This window comes from Cladophialophora yegresii, assembly GCF_000585515.1.
Source record: "Cladophialophora yegresii CBS 114405 chromosome Unknown aczIN-supercont1.6, whole genome shotgun sequence".
Taxonomy (NCBI): domain Eukaryota; kingdom Fungi; phylum Ascomycota; class Eurotiomycetes; order Chaetothyriales; family Herpotrichiellaceae; genus Cladophialophora; species Cladophialophora yegresii.
Window position 1 is genome coordinate 2624972 of NW_006913050.1, and position 17409 is coordinate 2642380.

General features: G+C 54.2%; 9 protein-coding genes across 9 annotated transcripts; 2 read left to right on the forward strand and 7 right to left on the reverse strand.

Moving 5' to 3' along the window:
* Positions 1-254: 254 nt before the first annotated feature.
* On the reverse strand, positions 255-737 carry A1O7_08980 (small subunit ribosomal protein S12; the record flags this gene model as incomplete). Its single annotated transcript, XM_007762969.1, has 1 exon — positions 255-737. A coding segment is annotated over one exon (483 nt), but the record flags the coding sequence as incomplete, so codon positions are not given.
* Positions 738-2305: 1568 nt separating this feature from the next.
* Positions 2306-3043, reverse strand: A1O7_08981 (uncharacterized protein; the record flags this gene model as incomplete). The annotated part of the gene is made up of 1 exon (XM_007762970.1): positions 2306-3043. One exon carries the CDS (start codon positions 3041-3043, stop codon positions 2306-2308), a length of 738 nt encoding a protein of 245 aa, XP_007761160.1.
* A 1529-nt stretch (positions 3044-4572) lies between these two features.
* A1O7_08982 (oxidoreductase) lies at positions 4573-5583 on the reverse strand (the record flags this gene model as incomplete). Its single annotated transcript, XM_007762971.1, has 2 exons — positions 4573-4771; positions 4844-5583. The coding sequence occupies 2 exons, from the start codon at positions 5581-5583 to the stop codon at positions 4573-4575; spliced, it is 939 nt and encodes a 312-aa protein (XP_007761161.1).
* A 706-nt stretch (positions 5584-6289) lies between these two features.
* A1O7_08983 (uncharacterized protein) lies at positions 6290-6855 on the forward strand (the record flags this gene model as incomplete). Its single annotated transcript, XM_007762972.1, has 2 exons — positions 6290-6359; positions 6416-6855. 2 exons carry the CDS (start codon positions 6290-6292, stop codon positions 6853-6855), a joined length of 510 nt encoding a protein of 169 aa, XP_007761162.1.
* A 621-nt stretch (positions 6856-7476) lies between these two features.
* A1O7_08984 (uncharacterized protein) lies at positions 7477-8298 on the reverse strand (the record flags this gene model as incomplete). Its single annotated transcript, XM_007762973.1, has 1 exon — positions 7477-8298. The coding sequence occupies one exon, from the start codon at positions 8296-8298 to the stop codon at positions 7477-7479; it is 822 nt and encodes a 273-aa protein (XP_007761163.1).
* A 573-nt stretch (positions 8299-8871) lies between these two features.
* A1O7_08985 (Ras-like protein) lies at positions 8872-9581 on the reverse strand (the record flags this gene model as incomplete). The annotated part of the gene is made up of 2 exons (XM_007762974.1): positions 8872-9386; positions 9437-9581. The coding sequence occupies 2 exons, from the start codon at positions 9579-9581 to the stop codon at positions 8872-8874; spliced, it is 660 nt and encodes a 219-aa protein (XP_007761164.1).
* Positions 9582-11925: 2344 nt separating this feature from the next.
* Positions 11926-13094, reverse strand: A1O7_08986 (uncharacterized protein; the record flags this gene model as incomplete). Its single annotated transcript, XM_007762975.1, has 3 exons — positions 11926-12565; positions 12632-12798; positions 12894-13094. The coding sequence occupies 3 exons, from the start codon at positions 13092-13094 to the stop codon at positions 11926-11928; spliced, it is 1008 nt and encodes a 335-aa protein (XP_007761165.1).
* Positions 13095-14119: 1025 nt separating this feature from the next.
* Positions 14120-14595, forward strand: A1O7_08987 (uncharacterized protein; the record flags this gene model as incomplete). The annotated part of the gene is made up of 3 exons (XM_007762976.1): positions 14120-14141; positions 14167-14297; positions 14404-14595. 3 exons carry the CDS (start codon positions 14120-14122, stop codon positions 14593-14595), a joined length of 345 nt encoding a protein of 114 aa, XP_007761166.1.
* A 561-nt stretch (positions 14596-15156) lies between these two features.
* On the reverse strand, positions 15157-17079 carry A1O7_08988 (uncharacterized protein; the record flags this gene model as incomplete). Its single annotated transcript, XM_007762977.1, has 1 exon — positions 15157-17079. The coding sequence occupies one exon, from the start codon at positions 17077-17079 to the stop codon at positions 15157-15159; it is 1923 nt and encodes a 640-aa protein (XP_007761167.1).
* Between the last annotated feature and the right edge of the window lie 330 nt (positions 17080-17409).

Consider the following 17409-nt stretch of genomic DNA (forward strand, 5'->3'; position numbering starts at 1 on the left):
GGTTATGCTGTCTTCGGTTTCTTGGTCCCGTATTTCGATCGGCTTGTCATTCGCGTGGGAACACCGCCCTGTAGATTGCGACGCGGTGAAGTCAGTCAACGTCCTGTGCGTAGTTCCAAAAGCCATTCTAGAGAATTTGAGGAGTTTTCCATAGCTCGCTCCGCTCGAGCTTCAGCTTTGGTTGACCCCCGCGCCACAAATCAAGCAATCAAGCAGATATTTAGAATAGAACACATGGTAACGGTGGAACTTACGAGGTCAAAAGCCCCCCTGACCAAATGGTACCTCACACCGGGGCAATCCTGACTTCTCCCGCCCCTGACAAGCACAACACTATGCTGCTGTACATTATGTCCCTCTCCAGGGATATACGCGCTGACCACCCTGCCTGAGCTCAGCCGTACTTTTGCAGTCTTCCTCTGTCCGGAGTTAGGTTTCTTGGGCTTCGTGATGCCCACTTTGAGGCACACGCCTTTCATGGCCGGTCGGTTTGCTGCGCTGAGAGCGGGAGACACGGCGTGCCGGGCTTTCTTTGCGTGGCGGCCATTCGTGCGCGTGCGGAGTTGGTTGAGCGTTACAGAGAGTGGGGAGGTGGAGGAGAAGGAGCGAGTCAAGGACGAAGGCGAGGGAAGGCGGTGCTTCGCGATGTTTGCGGGTCGAGGTTTCGATGTCGAGATGCTGAGGCGGGAGAGTGCGCGAAGGGCGTGTAGCGCGGAGGGGGATGGTATAGGTGGCATCTCTGGATGACCTGCGTAAATAGCAGGCACGCGGAGGGAATAAAGTGGTGGAGTGTTGAGTACTCTGTAGTTCTAGTCTTTGCCTGGAACTATCAAGACGATAACTGAATTCAGACCGAGCTACGGAGTACGCACTCGACACTAGGCCCGATTTGGGAAGCGTCGCAGCCTTGTCTTCTTCTCTGGTCAAGACAGCCTCGTCGCTGTTACAGGCGTTTGACCATGCCTTGGTTACTGGGGCGTTTTCTGGATGGATGCCATTACACACGAGAATGCTGAAGTCGGCTTCGCACTGCTAGAGGCTACAAGCAGGCAGAGCGTCTATCCTTGCGGCCGGCAAGTATCGGAGACACGGCCGTTGGTCCTTAACAATGGAGACGATCCCAAACTGGACATTTCCGAGTTCATTCCGGCTGGAGCCAATCCATGTGCAGATGCGCTTCCTCTAGCCGAGAGGGGCTGTAATTACAGAGAGCCTGCACAAGAAGACCTCGCAGGCAAATGGACACTGCAGGGACGATCCCCGAAATACGGTCGTTGCGAAACGAAACAGCCTGCGAGCGTTAACGTCGGAGCGGCGACCATCTGTGTTTACAGCCAAATTCCCGGCGCTGGAAGGGATGGGCCTGGACTTGAAGGAGATCGAGCACGATTGAAAGGACAGACTCCTCATCCTTACTTGCAGCACTTCCGGTCAAATCATGGATTGTAGTACCACAGCTTGTGGGAGCTGGGTGAGAAGGGGGCCGCTGAGCCAGGTCTGAAGATCGAGTTGACCGCCACCCGTTGAACGAGTGAGTGGCCCTTTTAGACCGAATAAATTGGTGCCTCGGGCCACAGGTCTGTGAGATCTGTGTCACAGGTCGGGTTACATATCTTGTCATGAGCAAGAGTCGGCGTAAAGTCCACCACAGCTGTGTGCCATGGCTGGACTTAGATCGATGCTTCGGCGTGATCGAATTGGCGGTAGGACTAGCAAGCAACCTGGCTCTAGCTCCAGGCCGCGGAATTGAACACGAGCACTCGGCCACGATGATCCACTGAGGCGCTCACTGGTCGCCGATCAAGGAATTCCCAAAGATCATGCTAAACCCTTCAGAGGCTTCAACTACCTCACTTACAGTATTGTGAACCGGTGAGCGCCCAGGAGGCCTTCACTCTCCCTTCCCCAGAACACGATCTAGCCCATGACGGTATGATTGACTGATTGATTGGTTGACAAAGTCGATTACCCTTGGCTAGCCACGACGGTACTCGGGGTCCAGCACAAGCTCTTCTGGAGGCGGGCGAGAAAGACAACCTCTCAGAGCAGACGGCGACTAGCTCCAACACACCGCGGTCGACGTCGGCGTCGACATCCACACCCTCAGCTTCCACCTAGACCTCGCTTCCCGGAAGTAGCAGAGGATCATGTCTAAGTCTATGTCGATATAGTCTACGTACGAACTCCACGAACAGGGTAGAGTACGTAAAAATCGCGGGCGTGCGTGCTGGACCGGATGCTGCGACTCTTCGGTCTTCGCTACTCGCCCCTACAGAGGGAGTCCTCCCTTTCCTTTTCCTATTGTTCATTCCTTCTCCCTCCCCTCCTCCTCCACCAGACGGCCCATCTTCCTCAAATCCTTCCAATACCACACTTCATCCACCAATCTCCCATCCAGGGGACTGTACCCGTACCCCCTTACCACGCCGAGCCTCTCATACCCGAGTCTCGGATATACGTCTTCGGCAGCGGACCCGACCTCCGTGTCGAGCATGAGATTCCACCGTCCGTGGTCCAGCGCCACGGTCTCCAACCGAGCCATCAGCGCCCGCGCAATGCCCTGCCGACGGTGCATGGGGTGGACAAACAGCTTTTGGACTTCCGCGCGAAACGGGCCCGTCTGGGAGAACGGCGTGGCGAGGGAGACGACGCCGGAGATTTCGACCGATGCCGCTTGGGGAACCCCGTGCCCATCCGCGGGCACGCGAATGACAGGCCAGCCCCTGCCCTCGGCAGCCCACGGTGCTGCGAGACCAAGATTTGTCGTCCGCTCGGACACATTGGACACGGACACTATGATATGCCGTTCGTTGGCGGAGACTTCGCCGAGCCGCTTCTCCCACCATTGGTAGAGCTGCGAGTGTGATAGCGGGGGAAGGAACGCGGCGAGCGTGTGGTCGTGTAGGATGCACGCGACGTGGAGGTGGATTATGCCGTCGATGATGAATGGGATGGGGTCAGAGGAGGCGTTGTCGCAAGTGGCGGTGGTGACGAGGTGGATGCCCGGTGTCAGCTCGAGGGCGAGAGTCGATGAGGAGGCCATCTTGTCCAAGTCCAAGCGGAAGCTACCGCGGGAGGGACAAAGGATGCTTATCAGCGGGTCGGATCTTGTTGAGTATCTCTGAGGTTATCAAATATTATTTAGTTTGATGATACCGTAATTACCGTGCTGGAAATGTCGAAGTCGCTTCAAATGTTCCGTATGCGATGGGATCTCTATGTGCGGGATTCGGATATACGCTTCGCTCCCTGCCTTGTAGGCTGTACCTGTAGCTGCTCTCCCTATAGCTGTTCCGCACGGATTATTTCGGGTCCTCCTGTGTTGGGAATGACTGGGATCTCTTCGTACCAGATCCGGAAACACGGCTCGCTCCCTTCCTGTAGGCTGTAGCTGTACATATAGCTTCCCTTCTAATATTTGCATCGCACGGCGTATGTCGTGTCGTGCCGCCCTGTGTGTGTGCGAGATGTACAGTGGCGCACCTAAGTACTTACCAACCGAATGTACCGCGCAGAAGTTCTCAATTGCATGCATGCATCACGTCAGAGGGCGCGCCTTGTGGTTTGGGAAATCATTGCCGCGACGCAACAAACGTGTATCTGCCTAGGTACACAAATCGATGTTACCTGTGGAGTCAAGGCAGAGTGAGTAGGATGAGTGGTCGATGCGTATTCCGTACAATGAACGGGATCAAATGAGGATAGTATCACCATGGTCAGGCAGTACGAGTATTCAGGCACCGTCAGGCACCAGGGATGCAAAAATCGTCCTCTGTGCGTGTATGTACGTAGCGTGAGGTACGCCCATATGTACACAACGTCTATACGGAGTAGTGAGACTGGACGATGTCGAGTCGTGAGGTCGCATCCGATATGTGCGCGACGACACTACATGCGTGCTAATGGCAGGTCAGAATGGTCTTCACGTACGTGAGTTGGGAGGTAATGTATTAAATGCACTACAGTATGTGGTAGATCCCATGGAGGTCAAAGAGCAAAGACGCGAAAGCCACTCCAGTACGGTACTGTATCGGCATCACTATTTCCTGGTGTTTCTTACCAATGGGCACAAGATGATTCGGCTCTCTCTTTCAGCTCACACCCCTACATAGAGTCATCGACCGGGCCAGGAAAGACAGAAACAGGTACTCAAAAGGCAATAATACCGGGCAGATGGGGCACCGTGATCATTGAGATGGCTCCCAGAGAAGGATACATCGCTTTGGATTGAGATCGAGTCACAATAGTCGGCTGTCAAGGAAAGGATCGCACGATGCCCCAGGGAAATGTGTCTGAAGTGACAGTGAGCGCGCGTCGATCTTGCACCGATGAATAAGGAAGGGGGATTGCGGCTTCTACTCGATTTGAAAAGAACCCTTGGCCCGGGCACATGGGCATCGTGAAATTCTTCGTATCTTTCGTAGTGATCCCCATCGTGGCAAAGTGGACGTAGGGAAGGGTGAAGTCACCGTCATCCACCAAATTGGGTACCACGCCGCACCACCTCTTGCGTCTACTTGTAGCCAGTTAGGAGGCTGTACTCACTCGTAGCGATGACCGAGTGTGGCAGTGTCAACCCTGCATCTCCAGTCCTCCAGTAACATGAATGGTCTCCCCCGTGCAATAGCTCCCCAGAGGTGACGCTAGGTGCACATACGCTGTAGCCACCTCGACAGGCATGCCGGGCCGTTGCAAGGGGGCTTGTGCGACACCCAGGGCGCTCATCGCCTCGGACGGGTTGCCTTTCGTCGCAGGCTGAAGGGGGGTCCAGCTAAGGGTCATGATCAGCCACGAACTCGTCGACACGAGAGCCGGAAGGTAGGGATGAAGTCGGCAAACTTACATGATACCGGGCGCAACAGAATTGACCCTGATTCCTTTAGGCGCCAACTGCTGGGCCAGGCCCCTTGTAAATGTGACGATCGAGCCCTTTGTCGAGGCATAGTCCAGTAGCGTGGGATTGCTCATATATGCCGCGACGGAGCTGGAATTCAGAATGGACGACCCCCGTTTCATGTGCGGCACGGCGTACTTGGCCATGGCAAACATGGCGAGGATATTGGTGCGGAAGGTCTTCTCGGTGACGGCCAGGTCGATATTGCTGATGTCTTCGCACATCTCCTGCATGGCGGCATTGTTGACCAGCACCGAGAGCTTGCCAAACTTGGACATGTGAGCGTCGATGATCTTCTTGCAGTTTTCTTCCTTGGTGACGTCGAGAGCGAGAGGCTGCGCTTGACGGCCGGCTTTCTCGATCGCGGCTTTCGTCCATTGCGCGTCTTCTTCTTCCTCTGGCAGGTAGACGAATGTCACGTCGGCGCCCTCACGTGCCATCAGGACGGCGACTGCCCTGCCTATGCCGCTGTCTCCGCCGGTGATGATGACTGCTTTATCCTTGAGCAGTCCCCGGCCTTCGTACTCCTTCAGGTACGGAGCCTTGCCTTCGTCGTCCCAATACTCAAGCTGTGTCCAGTTGGCGCTCGGGGTCATCTTTGAATCGAGCCCCTTGCCGCCTTCTTGATTTTGGGGCTCCAGCTCTGAGGCTGGGTAAGCCGTGGGAGGGGCTTGCGGCTTGTCCGACATCTTGTTGTTGGGTGCTGTATCAGTCTTTTAGTTTACAAAAGGATATGATGGGAGACTAAGCGGCGATCCCGATACTTATCCTCGTCGGCTGTACTTTGAAAATGACATCAAGATGATCGGGTCGTAAATGCCGTCATGCCTCGCATCCTGCGAATCATCTTTACCACAGTTCACTGTCCTCGCGCCTGGCCTGTTGCGGGCGCATTGAGCCCGGGAATGGGGTTGAAGCATTGCATAAGCTATCGTAGACGACGCCCTCAAGCTTTTGTGCCCATGTGGGCAGGAGATTCCAGAAGGAGAGCATGAACAGCAGTTCGATGGACGTCCCAATTTCTGTTCCTGTGGGGCGTCGCTACGAGGGTCTTTTCCGGAGCCAGGTGGAACAGCCTCCGTCAAGCGGGTTGCCTATCACAGCTATCGATGAAGCAAACGACTCAGAAAAACGAGTATAGCGTTGCATGCGACGGTTGTGGCTTCGTGATGACTCGGTGCTGTCATTTATAGATTCAATCTTCCTCGAGGAAAGCCTCGAGTAATTTGGTTGAATCATCGACTGGAACAATCGCGCCTCGACGCGTCTGGTTCGGCACGTTAATTGACTGGCTGGCTGCATCGATCTCGCTAATTGGCGCCGCGACCTGCCAATGGTGGCTTGATGTAAGGCTGGTGGTGTTGATACTCAAACTCGCAGACTCTAGTCTCCACAATGAGTCTGGCTATAGCATCCCAGATCATCGGATTCATATCCTTTGCCGTAACGCTGGCAACGTTATTGGGTATGTGAAGGACGTCGGGTGCACTGCTCATGCCGCACACTCTGACGCGGACGCAGGTGTCTATCGAGATCTCATATCGACGATGCGCACGGCAAATACAACTATTCCACTCATGCTAGGAAACCTTCGTCAGGAGCTCGAGGAAGAGCGGGCACTTCTTCGTTACCGCTGTCTTGAGGGCGATCGATACGACATCTTTCCTTCGCTGCGCAGACGGACCCGCAAACAAAAGGAAGTCTGCAAGCTTCTTCAGTCAACAGTCGACAAGCTATGGCAAGAATTCAGGAACCTGGAGCGTCCCTTCCTCATCAGAAATCCAGCTCGCGCAGAGGAGGTCCACAAGGGCGATTACTGGGGCGCCAGCGACCTCGACGAGAAGGCCCGTGGAAGGCCCGACAGGGTGAAAGACAGGTGGGACGATGCTGAAGCTGGACTGCCATCAGATCCCCAACAACGTTACTACCGGACAGATCTTGCGCATCGCTTTATTTGGTGAACTCCACTCCCAACACCAATGCCTTGACCTCAACTGACGCCTCCTAGGTGGCAATCTCAATCTGCTGTCGTCAATATGTTAGATCAAGTCCAGCGAATCCAGATCCGAAGAATTGAAAGGGACGTCTTTGAGACTGACGAGCTAGTAAAGCGCTGTTTGGACCGGCTCGAAGGCCGTGGCGGCGGAGGGAGGAATGGAAGCGAAAGCTCGAGCAGTGGTGGAAGTGGCGGTGGAGGCGTCAGAAGACGCAGTGTGAGGTCAAGGCCAGCAAGTGTAAGGACGTCCATGCGACGGGGAAGTGCAGGAAGGGGTAATTTCCGAGAGGTGGAAGAAAGAGAGGTCATCAGCAGACATCGAAATACCGAAGCTAGCCACACGATGAGACCGCGGGAGCGAAGTCCTCAGCCACGGTATGAGTATGAAGTAGTCCAGCCAGGAAGAATATTTGTGGACTTGGATAATGGCGAGCCCCAGCGGCGACCTCGGATTGGCCAGACGCAAAGTTACAGCCGAGACAGAGATAGAGTGCGATACTCTAGCACCGAAAGATGACCATACCGTGACAAAGAGGGCCTGGGAGGGACCGTAGTGCTTGGGACAATGTTCGCTTAGTCCGCAAGTTCACTCCTTCCTCCAAGCTCTATACTCCTCCTCGAGATGCGCCTTGAGCGCTGTGAAGTTGTTCGCGAAACCCTGCCCGCAGCGCCAACACTTGTAGTCCTTCTTCAAATTGGCATTTTGATAACCGGTCTGACGCCGAACATCCCCTTCAGCCAGCGGGAAGTCTGCAAGCGGGATGAAGAAGTCGGTGTTGAAGCTGTTGTAATGCTTCTGATGCTTGAGCCGATCCGAATACATGTCTCGACTGATGATATGAACGTGGAGATGATTCATAGACGGATGTGCGTGAATGCCCACCTTGAACTCTTTGGAGAAGTCCCGTCCCGTTGGCAGTTCAGTGGGAGGATCGTCGCTCTCCATCGCCGCTATGCGAGCTTTGCATGATTCTGAGTGAGGACCGATCAATCTTAAAAGCTCTGAAGCGGCCAACCGCAGGGCTTCAGCTGCCTCCTCTCGGACCATGGCTAGGAAGATCTCATCATCGAACGCGTCTCGAGGATTGATGTTCCATTTCGTTGAGTCCCGCGGCAGGAGAAGTAAGTGAACTGAAGCTTTTGGGAAGGCATCTCTGATGAGCACGGTATTCTGGTTGTGTTGGATGACGATGTCCGAGGAGAAGCTGGCAGGATTGAGGATATAGGGCAGAAGGCCATTTCGTGCATCTCTTGGATTGCTGTGTTGTGGTCGATGTTTCGTCTGCTTCGGTTTCGAAGACATGAGTTCGGAGAAAGCATTACGCTTCTTGTCGAGAGCTGGGGAGATCTGATCCTTGAAAGCCTCATCGTGCTGTTGACCTTCTACCGGGTCACGACTCGATGTCATCGCTGCAGTACTCTACGGCTGGGTCACTGGTGCAAGGGGAAAGTCACAGCTGGTTGTTTTGTCATCGGATAGAGGCAGTCACAGTCTACGTGACTTGAGGCACTTCACTCGGGTAAACTTCGATGAGCAGCAACCAGCAACACATGGTACCTGTCGGAGATCATGCGCTCTATGCGGACTATGATACGAGTTATTTGGCCGTGGGTTTGATGGACATTGCATTCGAGTGCTGGGCGAGGTGGCCTTGTGCCTGCGACAGATCCTCTCCCTGTCATGCCTTATCTGTATCTGGTGTGAAGCTTGCATCCCTCAGAATAGAACGCCATCCCTCCGTTCCCCAACCGGTAATAAAGAAGATAGTCTTTCGCTCTGCGGCGCAAGCCTCAAGAAATCTGGCATCTCTCAATGACTTTTGTGGTCACCCCAAGAACAATGCAAGCCAAAGCCGGTCCAGGTAAGTCCAGTTATGCTCCAGTAGCGACATGCACTCTCAACTCCATGCGGCCAAAGAGCTCCAGTAACACTGTGCCGGTATGTTATGTGGTGTGGAATCCCAAATTCCTCTCCTTTCCATTACATAACCACACACCGGCTGCAACAGCCTGCGCTCTCGTCTTGATTGTCCGTCTCCGGCTTCGAACCATGGCCGTAGGAGCCCAGGGGGGGCGCACCACCAGAGTGTCCCGACATCTCCCTGTTGTACCTTCGGATCTCCCTAACGAGATCGTAGAAAGCGTTGTCGACGTTTATTCGTGACTTCGCAGATGTCTCGATAAACTTGCACCCGAATTGTTGGGCCGCCTGAGCTCCCTCCTCTTTCGACACCACTCTTTCTCCCTCTAGATCACATTTGTTACCAACAAGGATGATGGGAAAGTAATCTTTGTCCTTGACCCGTAGAATCTGTTGCTGGAAAGTCATGATCTCTTCGAAAGACTGCCGAGAGGTTATCGAATAGACTAGTAAAAATCCTTCGCCTGTCCTCATATATTGCTCTCTCATCGCCGAGTATTCTTCTTGGCCAGCCGTATCAAGGACATCGAGAAGCGCGGTTTCGTCGTCGATAATGCATTGCTTGCGGTATGAATCTAGGCGTGTCAGCTCGGCTCTCCTCTGACCCAGGACAGATCGCACACACCTTCAATTGTGGGGTCGTATTCATCAACGAAGTGGCTTTGGATGAGTTGGATGGTCAAGCATGACTTTCCCACGCCACCTCCTCCTACAACCACGAGCTTGTATTCGCGCAGGAACTGGAGCGGCTTTTGCGTTAGTTGGGCCATTCTCTTCCCCGGCTGCAACAGGAAAAAAGTTGTGGACTTGGGTTTGAGGCACCTTTGAAGCCATCACGGAGAGCTACAGCCACGCCTCGGGGTGTGGGATGGTAAATCTCGCCAGAGACAGGTATTCCAAAAACGTGAATGTGGCGTCAATCCCAGCACTGCGGACTTGCACCCTGCAATGCGATAGAGGAGCACTTGGCGGAAGGATTCCAGATCGAATGAGAAAGGTTCCAGCCGCAAGGATTCGTCTCACAGGAAAGCGGCGAGATCGCAGGCGCAGTGCAGTGATCTGTTGCTGAAGATGTCCGGTCCTCCGGACTCCCGAGTGAAACGGATGTTTTGGAGCAATTTGTAACAGCGATTTGGAAGTAAGTGTAGGCGAAGCGAGGATGAAAGGGGACGGAGGTTTCGAAGCTCGGCAGGTCTGCGGTATTCGAGGGTTCGCGTTCGCTTGGAAGCTTCAAGGCTGGGTTTAGCAGTATCTACAGGCGCAGGTGCAGGTGCAGGTCTGTTGTGCGCAGTTCCGAGAACTCGCGGAAACGGATATGGTGAGTCGTATCGACGGGGAGAACAGTGGAGAGGAGGTTCAAGGGCAAGTGTCTGGCGGCAGGGAGGTAGCGGAAGTGGCTGTTGAAAGCGTCGTATGAGACTCCAGTTGCAGGGATGCCAGGGGTTTGGCTAGGGAAGAAGGGCCAACTGCCACCACTTTATCACACCCAGCATGTGAGTTGGAGATATGCAGTACGGAGTACGGAGTATCGAGTGTCCGTCCAGAGAGGATCGTCACCTTGCTACTCTGTACGGAGTACTTATCTCTCTGCTTGCTCACTGTCGCGCGGGATGAAGAAATGTGATCAAGGTACCCAGCGGATGTGCAGCAGAGCAGAGAAGGGAATGCCAGACACGCGCGCCTATTACATGCACAGTCCGGAGTACGCTCACGCTGACTTCTTCACCTTCAAGTCTCTTTCTAGTCGCCAGGCTGCACCTTCCTTGACTGATCTGTCGCGCACGACATCCTCTTCTTTCAACCAAAACGCACTCGTCGATGACCTTACTCCGTGCTTCGCCGTCAACGTTTCCTACCTTTCAGTCCACTGCCCCTATCGAGATCGGCTGGGCTCCAGCTACAAGTAGTGGTGGTGGGTCCCTCGCTCCCTACAGTAGCGCTGTGCCAGGTTAGTGCTAGAGAAAAGGCCTCCCTTTCCTTGCCGGAGCCTATCAGGGCTTCCCCAGTGAACCAAGTGGGCGGTAAAAGCTGCATCCCCTGGCGGCATGCTAACTCGGGGCTGCATTTTGATTCGATCCTCCTGCGACCCATCACGCACCGTTTTTCACCTGCGCCCTAACACTGCGCTTCTTCTGACGGGTAACTCGTAGGGGAGTCCATCATCTGTGATCGCGGTGACATCGTGGTTTTCCTGAGGTGAGTTTTCAGCTAGGACACACGGAGTACTCCATACTTACGGAGTACTGTGAGAGCATTCAGCGATCCTTCCACCTTACCTAGGTATGGAAGCTACCGTCGACGCTTGTAGCACCCCCGGATCCGCCTCGAACAGGCCCCAGTTTCAACCTCTTGCACACGGAACACTCGTACTAAAATGCAACCGACAGAGACATGGCTTGAAGTCAAAAAGAGAGGCACCATCCCGTTGAAGTGGTTCGCAGCCACTGCCTGAATTTAGTCTAGAGAACGCCGCTTTGAAGCTCTCGTGCACAAAAGGAGCGCGGAAGGAGTTCTCCTTCTCGCCAATTGGTATTCGACCTGATAGGGCCGGCCTTGGACACGTTAGGAAAGAAGCCGAGCGATACGGAACATGGGAAGCAGGAATCCACCCATTGGCTCCATGCCCATCATGCATCTCTCGACATCGGATGGAAGGGTTCGCTGGGCCACCCTGAAAACACCCTAGCAGCCTTCGAGTCGTCCAAGGTAGCATTCTGGAAGATTACCCAAATCTGAAAGTCGACATCATTCGCCGATCCTCATAATAAATCAATCCGGACATCATGGTGCATCTTGAGCTCGTGCGACTACGAGGTACTCCGTACCTGAGAAGCCAATACTTCGGCCCACGTGATTTCCATGTGTTGCATCCGGAGTCGTTCACGATTCGGGCTACCTTTGATAGTCTGGAAGCAAGGTTGATTCCTGACGTTCGCTTCTCCTGCAGCACTCCTTTACACATGGCGGATGACAGCGTGCGATTCATAGCTGGATTCGAACGTGGCGGCCTCGCGAGGACTATCCGCATCGAGGAGGAAAGAAGGAATGACTAAAACCAAAGAGGCTTCCTATTAAAAAGGCCATTCTGACGACTACCTGCAGGGGCCGCCATAATCAGGCGTCTTTATCCTTCTTCACGTCAGTCTCATCGTCGGTATCATCCTCTCCTTCTACAAAGACCCTCTTCCCCTGCACGCCTTCGGCCACCTCAGCCTCTAATGAGTCCATGTACTCTCTGTCGTTGCCGACCAATGTCACAGCATTCCTGTTCTTTCCCCATCGCGGATAACTCCCAACCTTTACACCCTTAGGTCCGACTTTTGCAGCCAGCTGTGTAAGGTAATCCGCAATTTGACTCTCGGCTATCGGTGTACTAAAAAGCATGCGATACATGCCCTTCCCTTCTGGGTCTTTCAGCCGTGGGAGTAAACGGGGTTTGTATCCTTCCAGCATGGCCTCGAATAGCCTAGGCACTCCAGGCAGGATATGGATATTTCCGTTCACCACCGCAAGAGGGACCCAAAGGTCTTCCTTGACATGGATGACCTGTTGTTCATCAGGGACATTGGGATCAGTAGGGAGTTGTGCCATTCGCATCTTGGCCGTCAATGCAGGTGACGGTACGTCCCAGGAAAAGTTGGGCTGTGATTTATGGGGCTTCGAGAACTTCTTCATCCTGGCCATGGTCGGTTCGTGCAGGCGTAGCTCTAGCCCGAATGCTTTGGCTATTGACTGGTAGGTTATGTCGTCGTGCCTGAATGCCACAAGCTCTGTCAGCTGCGCACGCTGGGGTATATATATGCTGGGACTGCAAACATACGTGGGACCTATACCACCGCTCGTTACCACGAAATCATAATTCTTGGACATGCGTCTGGCGGCTTCTATTATTTCATCTTCGTCGTCCGCAATCACCTCTATCCTCCTCAACTGCACTCCCAGGGAGAAACAGAACTTTGCAAAATAGGCCGAGTTTGTATCCACGGTCTACAATGGCCCAGCTATTGTCAGTCACGTTTTCCAATGCTTACGCAAAGCCCACAGCTTGCGCAGTCTCCTTTCGAGATATGGGTTTATCTGACCTTCCCACCAAGTACCTCGTCACCTATTATCAGGCATCCCGCCGTTTGTATAAGTCCTTTTTGGGGCCCAGATATTGTTTCGACGTTGGATGATGATGTCATTCTGGAGGTAGAAGAGGAGAATGCAGCGGCAGAGCGATGCGCGTAGTTAGGAAGCGGTCGCGAGAGGTGTCTTGCTAGCTGAGATAGGCGAGAGAACATTGAGCGAAGAATAGAGGGAATAAATAAGTGAAGCCAGTTGAGGCAATGAGGCTCTGTTCGACGGTCGATTGCGAAGAGCCACCTGCAGTGATCAAAGGTGCGGGAAGCAGATCAACCAGGCGCCGGCAATTTGGAGAAGGAAGCGAGGATCAATCGCTTTGCCCCACCACGTCGACGAGCATCGACGACGACAAGAACAGGACTCGTCGCTAACGGTGCATGGATAGAGCTGAAGACATTTGGATCTACTGTACTAGCCTACCCAGACCGTTGACGAGAGGTTATTGCCATCTGCGGAGACTCTCACCTCACTTTCATCCCTGAACTCACTCATCTGGAATACCCCGCGGTCCTCGACACGGGAGGACCAGGCTGTATTAGATTCGACAAGGTTGCTCGGAGGCTCATCTTCCGGCTTGTTCAGCTTCTTACAATAGACCATGCGCGCTCAGGACTGAGACATTCGCAACTACAGTCACACCAAAGGCATCGAGTCAAATTACAAGTTCATCTTCGATTTCCAGTACCCGATTCGGGACGCAGAATGGTATTCATCCATGTCCTCCTTTCCATTCCCTAAGTCGAAGAGACCATCAAGCCATCTCTTTCTTGGAATGAGCCACCGCATCGCTTACCAACTGACACTCCCAGACAGAGTCGAGGCTGTACAGCTTCTCGCAAGAGACCAAAGACCAGTTGCGCAAGTTCCGGCTAGGAACGTCTAGGGCAAAGACCCCATTGGCAAAGATATGTAAGTAGTCAGTGTATTTCCTTGGTACCCAGCTTGTTCAGACCAGTCCGGAGCAGTAGCGATAACCCCTTTGGCACGAGTTCAATGGGCGTAAGCATGGCCAGACTTCAAAGACACCACGCCAGATCCAGGAGTGGAAGTGGTGGTTAAGTCTGAACGGATACGGACGGTGGAACGCATGACGCCCAGACAGCTTCAATCCACTACCCTGCCGTGCCTGCTGACCGCGCCCTACCCTACCACAACGAGCTACCTTCTGTCGAGTCTCTAGGGCATGCAGACCAATGTAATGCAATGTCAAACTAACCATAATCCACACAGACCAAATCGACGCCAAAACGCAAGAAATCAGGCCTTCATCGGACGAAACCTACGACAACCTCCTCGACCTGGCAGATGATCTCCCGGACTCATCCCCGCGCTTCATCCTTCTAAGCTATCCCTTGACGTTGGTGAGTTCGTTCGCTACGTTCGTTCGATGCCTGCACCGGCGTTGCCCCCTCCGGCACCCCATTCTTCGCCTCCCTGCCCGGTCTCAAGCTAACAGCCGAGTCGAAGGCCTCAGGCCGCCAATCCGTGCCCTACGTCCTCTTATATTATCTCCCCGTCAACTGTAACCCAAACATGCGGATGAGTTACGCCGGCGCGGTAGAGCTGTTCCGGTCAACCGCCGAGGTCAATCGCGTGCTGGAAATCACCGAGGCCGAGGACCTGCAGGGCATTGAGGAGAAGTTGAAGGGCGAGGATTGAGCGTGCATGGCCGGTGCGTGGCATTACAGCTTGGAAGCTGGGGGCGTGAGGGAGATGTGGCGATCAAGGGCGAATGCAACCGCCAGACGGCTGAAAATAGGGAGCATCCAGTATTAGAGCTGTGTGCTGACGACGGGGTATAAGCTGGATGATTGGGCTTCTCTTGGACTCTTCATGCTTGTGATTTACAGTACTCGGATAAGGTCGGACCAGAGTGAAAATACTTTCAACCGGGCACGGACTTCAGTGAGGGTCACGGCATGAAGAGTGACTGACTGGTTTGGTTCCATGATACGCTATGCTATACTAGCTTTGCTTGCTTATACGGAACTGGCTCCAAAAGTGGGATTGACCTAACCATCACGCACAATGCTCGTGGATTGCCAACCCTGAGATATTCGACCAAGTTGCGGGTACAGTTACAAGACAGCGCCCTCGTTCTCGAAGAAGATAACCAAATACAACTCATTGCAACATCGACTCGCTTGAATTAAATAAATTAAATGCAAAGTTATTTTCATGCAAAGGGTCATTTCAAAACATCGGCCTGCTGCTGACTGCTCACAACTGGCTCCTTACCCTGTCGGCGCCACCTCCCAGCCCCCCATCCCGCGCAGTGAAGCTCCGGAAGTATCCTTCCAACGCCTCTACCGTGCCGCGGCCCTCAACAAGTCTTACGGCAATGCCAACATGACCATCCGGCCTCACAACGACGACGGCGCCTTCCTCGCCCTCGAGGCCCACCTTCGCGTGCGCCGCGGCCTTGGACTCCAACACGCGCACGTCCTTGCGATCGTCCGCGTACACCTTGGCCGCGTAATCGCGGAACAAGGCGGGCAGGTCGGCGATCTCGATCTCGGACCTCTTGGCCGCGAAGACGAGCGCCAGACTAAAAAATCGAGAATGCGGGTTCTCGCTATCGTGGTGGATGTCCCGTGACGCATCCCCGTAGCCGAACCGTGTGTAGAATGAATTCGGGGCCGTCAGGTGGCGCGCAAAGTCCGCGAGTGCTTGGTGGCCATCGGGTCTAGGGCTCTGGCCTAACCCTGCGAAGACGAACATCCTGAACGAGCCGTTGAAGGGGATTTCGTTCTCGAGATGCACGACGTTGGCATCAACCACCCTTGTCACGTTGCTGGGCGGCATGATTCGTCCGGGCCGGATTTTCGGGCTTCCGCTGATGATGAGCGGGTGTTGGAACCGATGGTCGTCAGAGTGGTTGAAGATGTTGCCGTTATAGGCCACGCCGAAGCCGGATGTGAATTCGCAGTTTGCCTTGAACATCTCGACGAACTCGTTCTTGGTCTCTTTCGATCCGCTCTCGTGCGCGTCCGAGACTTCGCTGGCACTGGGCTGCCGTTTCGAGAACAGCGCCGCGTATTTGTTGTCGAAGTTCAGGAGAGTCTCGGCGATGAATTTCCGTTCCACTTCGTACGTAGAGAGGACGTCGCGGCTGGCGAAGCCGGACTCGACCAGGTGCATTTTCCACGCGAAGTTGATGGCGTCGTGGAAGGCCGTGTTCATCCCCTGGCCGGCTTTGGGCGAGTGCGTGTGGCAGACGTCGCCGCCCATGAAGACGCGGTGGTCGAGCGTGTACTTGTCGGCGATGCCCTGCCCGATCGGGTAGACAGAGTACCATTCCACACGGTCCCAGTCACAGTAGTACGGGGCGAAGATCTTCTGCGCCGCGGCTTGCACTTCTTCCACGGTGGCGGTCTTGCGGGGGTTGAAGTCGGGGTCTGTGGAGCTGGCGATCTGGATGTACAGGCGCACCATATTGTTCTCGCGCGGGATGACCATGATGCTGCCGTGGTCCGAGTGGATCGTGCATTTCATCTTGATGTCCGGGAAGTTTGTGCGGACGACGCCGTCCATGACGCCCCATACGTGGGAGATGGGATCCTTATGCCGGATCTGCACGCCGAGCTGTTCGCGCACAAAGGATCGGGCACCTTCGCCAGAGAAAAGGTACTTCGCACGCACGGTGTCGGTGACGTTGCTGTCTAGGTTTTTCAAGTCAACTTCGACGGGATACTCCGCGTTCTTGTGGTTCGTCTCGAACCGTGTGATTGTCCAGGGTCGCTGGACTGTTGTCCCGTTCTTCTCGAGGTCTTCGATCAGGACGCGCTCGATCAAGCCTTGGTGGAGTAAGGCTGTAAAAGGATACCGTGCGTCCAGGAATTCCGGGCAACTAGCCCATGTGCCTGTGCGGACAATCTTGCCGCCCGGGGCCGGGTCCCAGAATGCAACTTCAAAGACTCTGGCGGGATCGTGAGCCATAACTTTCCGCTTCAGGCCCATGTTTTTGAGGATTTCGAGGGAACGTGGTTGAATACCGTCTGCTCGGCCTGTTGCTGTAGGCACTGGCCGGTTGTCGATGTGTCGGACTTTGTAGCCCCATCTTGATAGTGCTACTGAGAGTAGTAGACCAACTGGACCTGCTCCTATGATTACAATATCATACAAGGGTATCTCTGAGGGCATGTTGATGTGCTTGTAGAACCACGTGGGGTTGAAACTGGGAGAATGATGAAATGATCGCTGTCAGCGATGTAAGGTGTGCACAACGAAGTTAGCGACAGCTCCAGGAATCTTGGGCGGAAACACGGTCGATGATGTTGAGAAGACAAGTGTGGACGCTTTCAACTTATGAATAGATTTTGAAGTCACGATCAGCCAACCGGCTCTGAAGCATGGTAAATATGTGGAGGACGGGCACATCGGTCGAAGGAACGAGATCAAGCGAATGGGATCGCCGTTTCCGAGCTTGTCAACCGAGACTGTTGCCGCTGAAGCCAGCGGCGACTGGTCCGG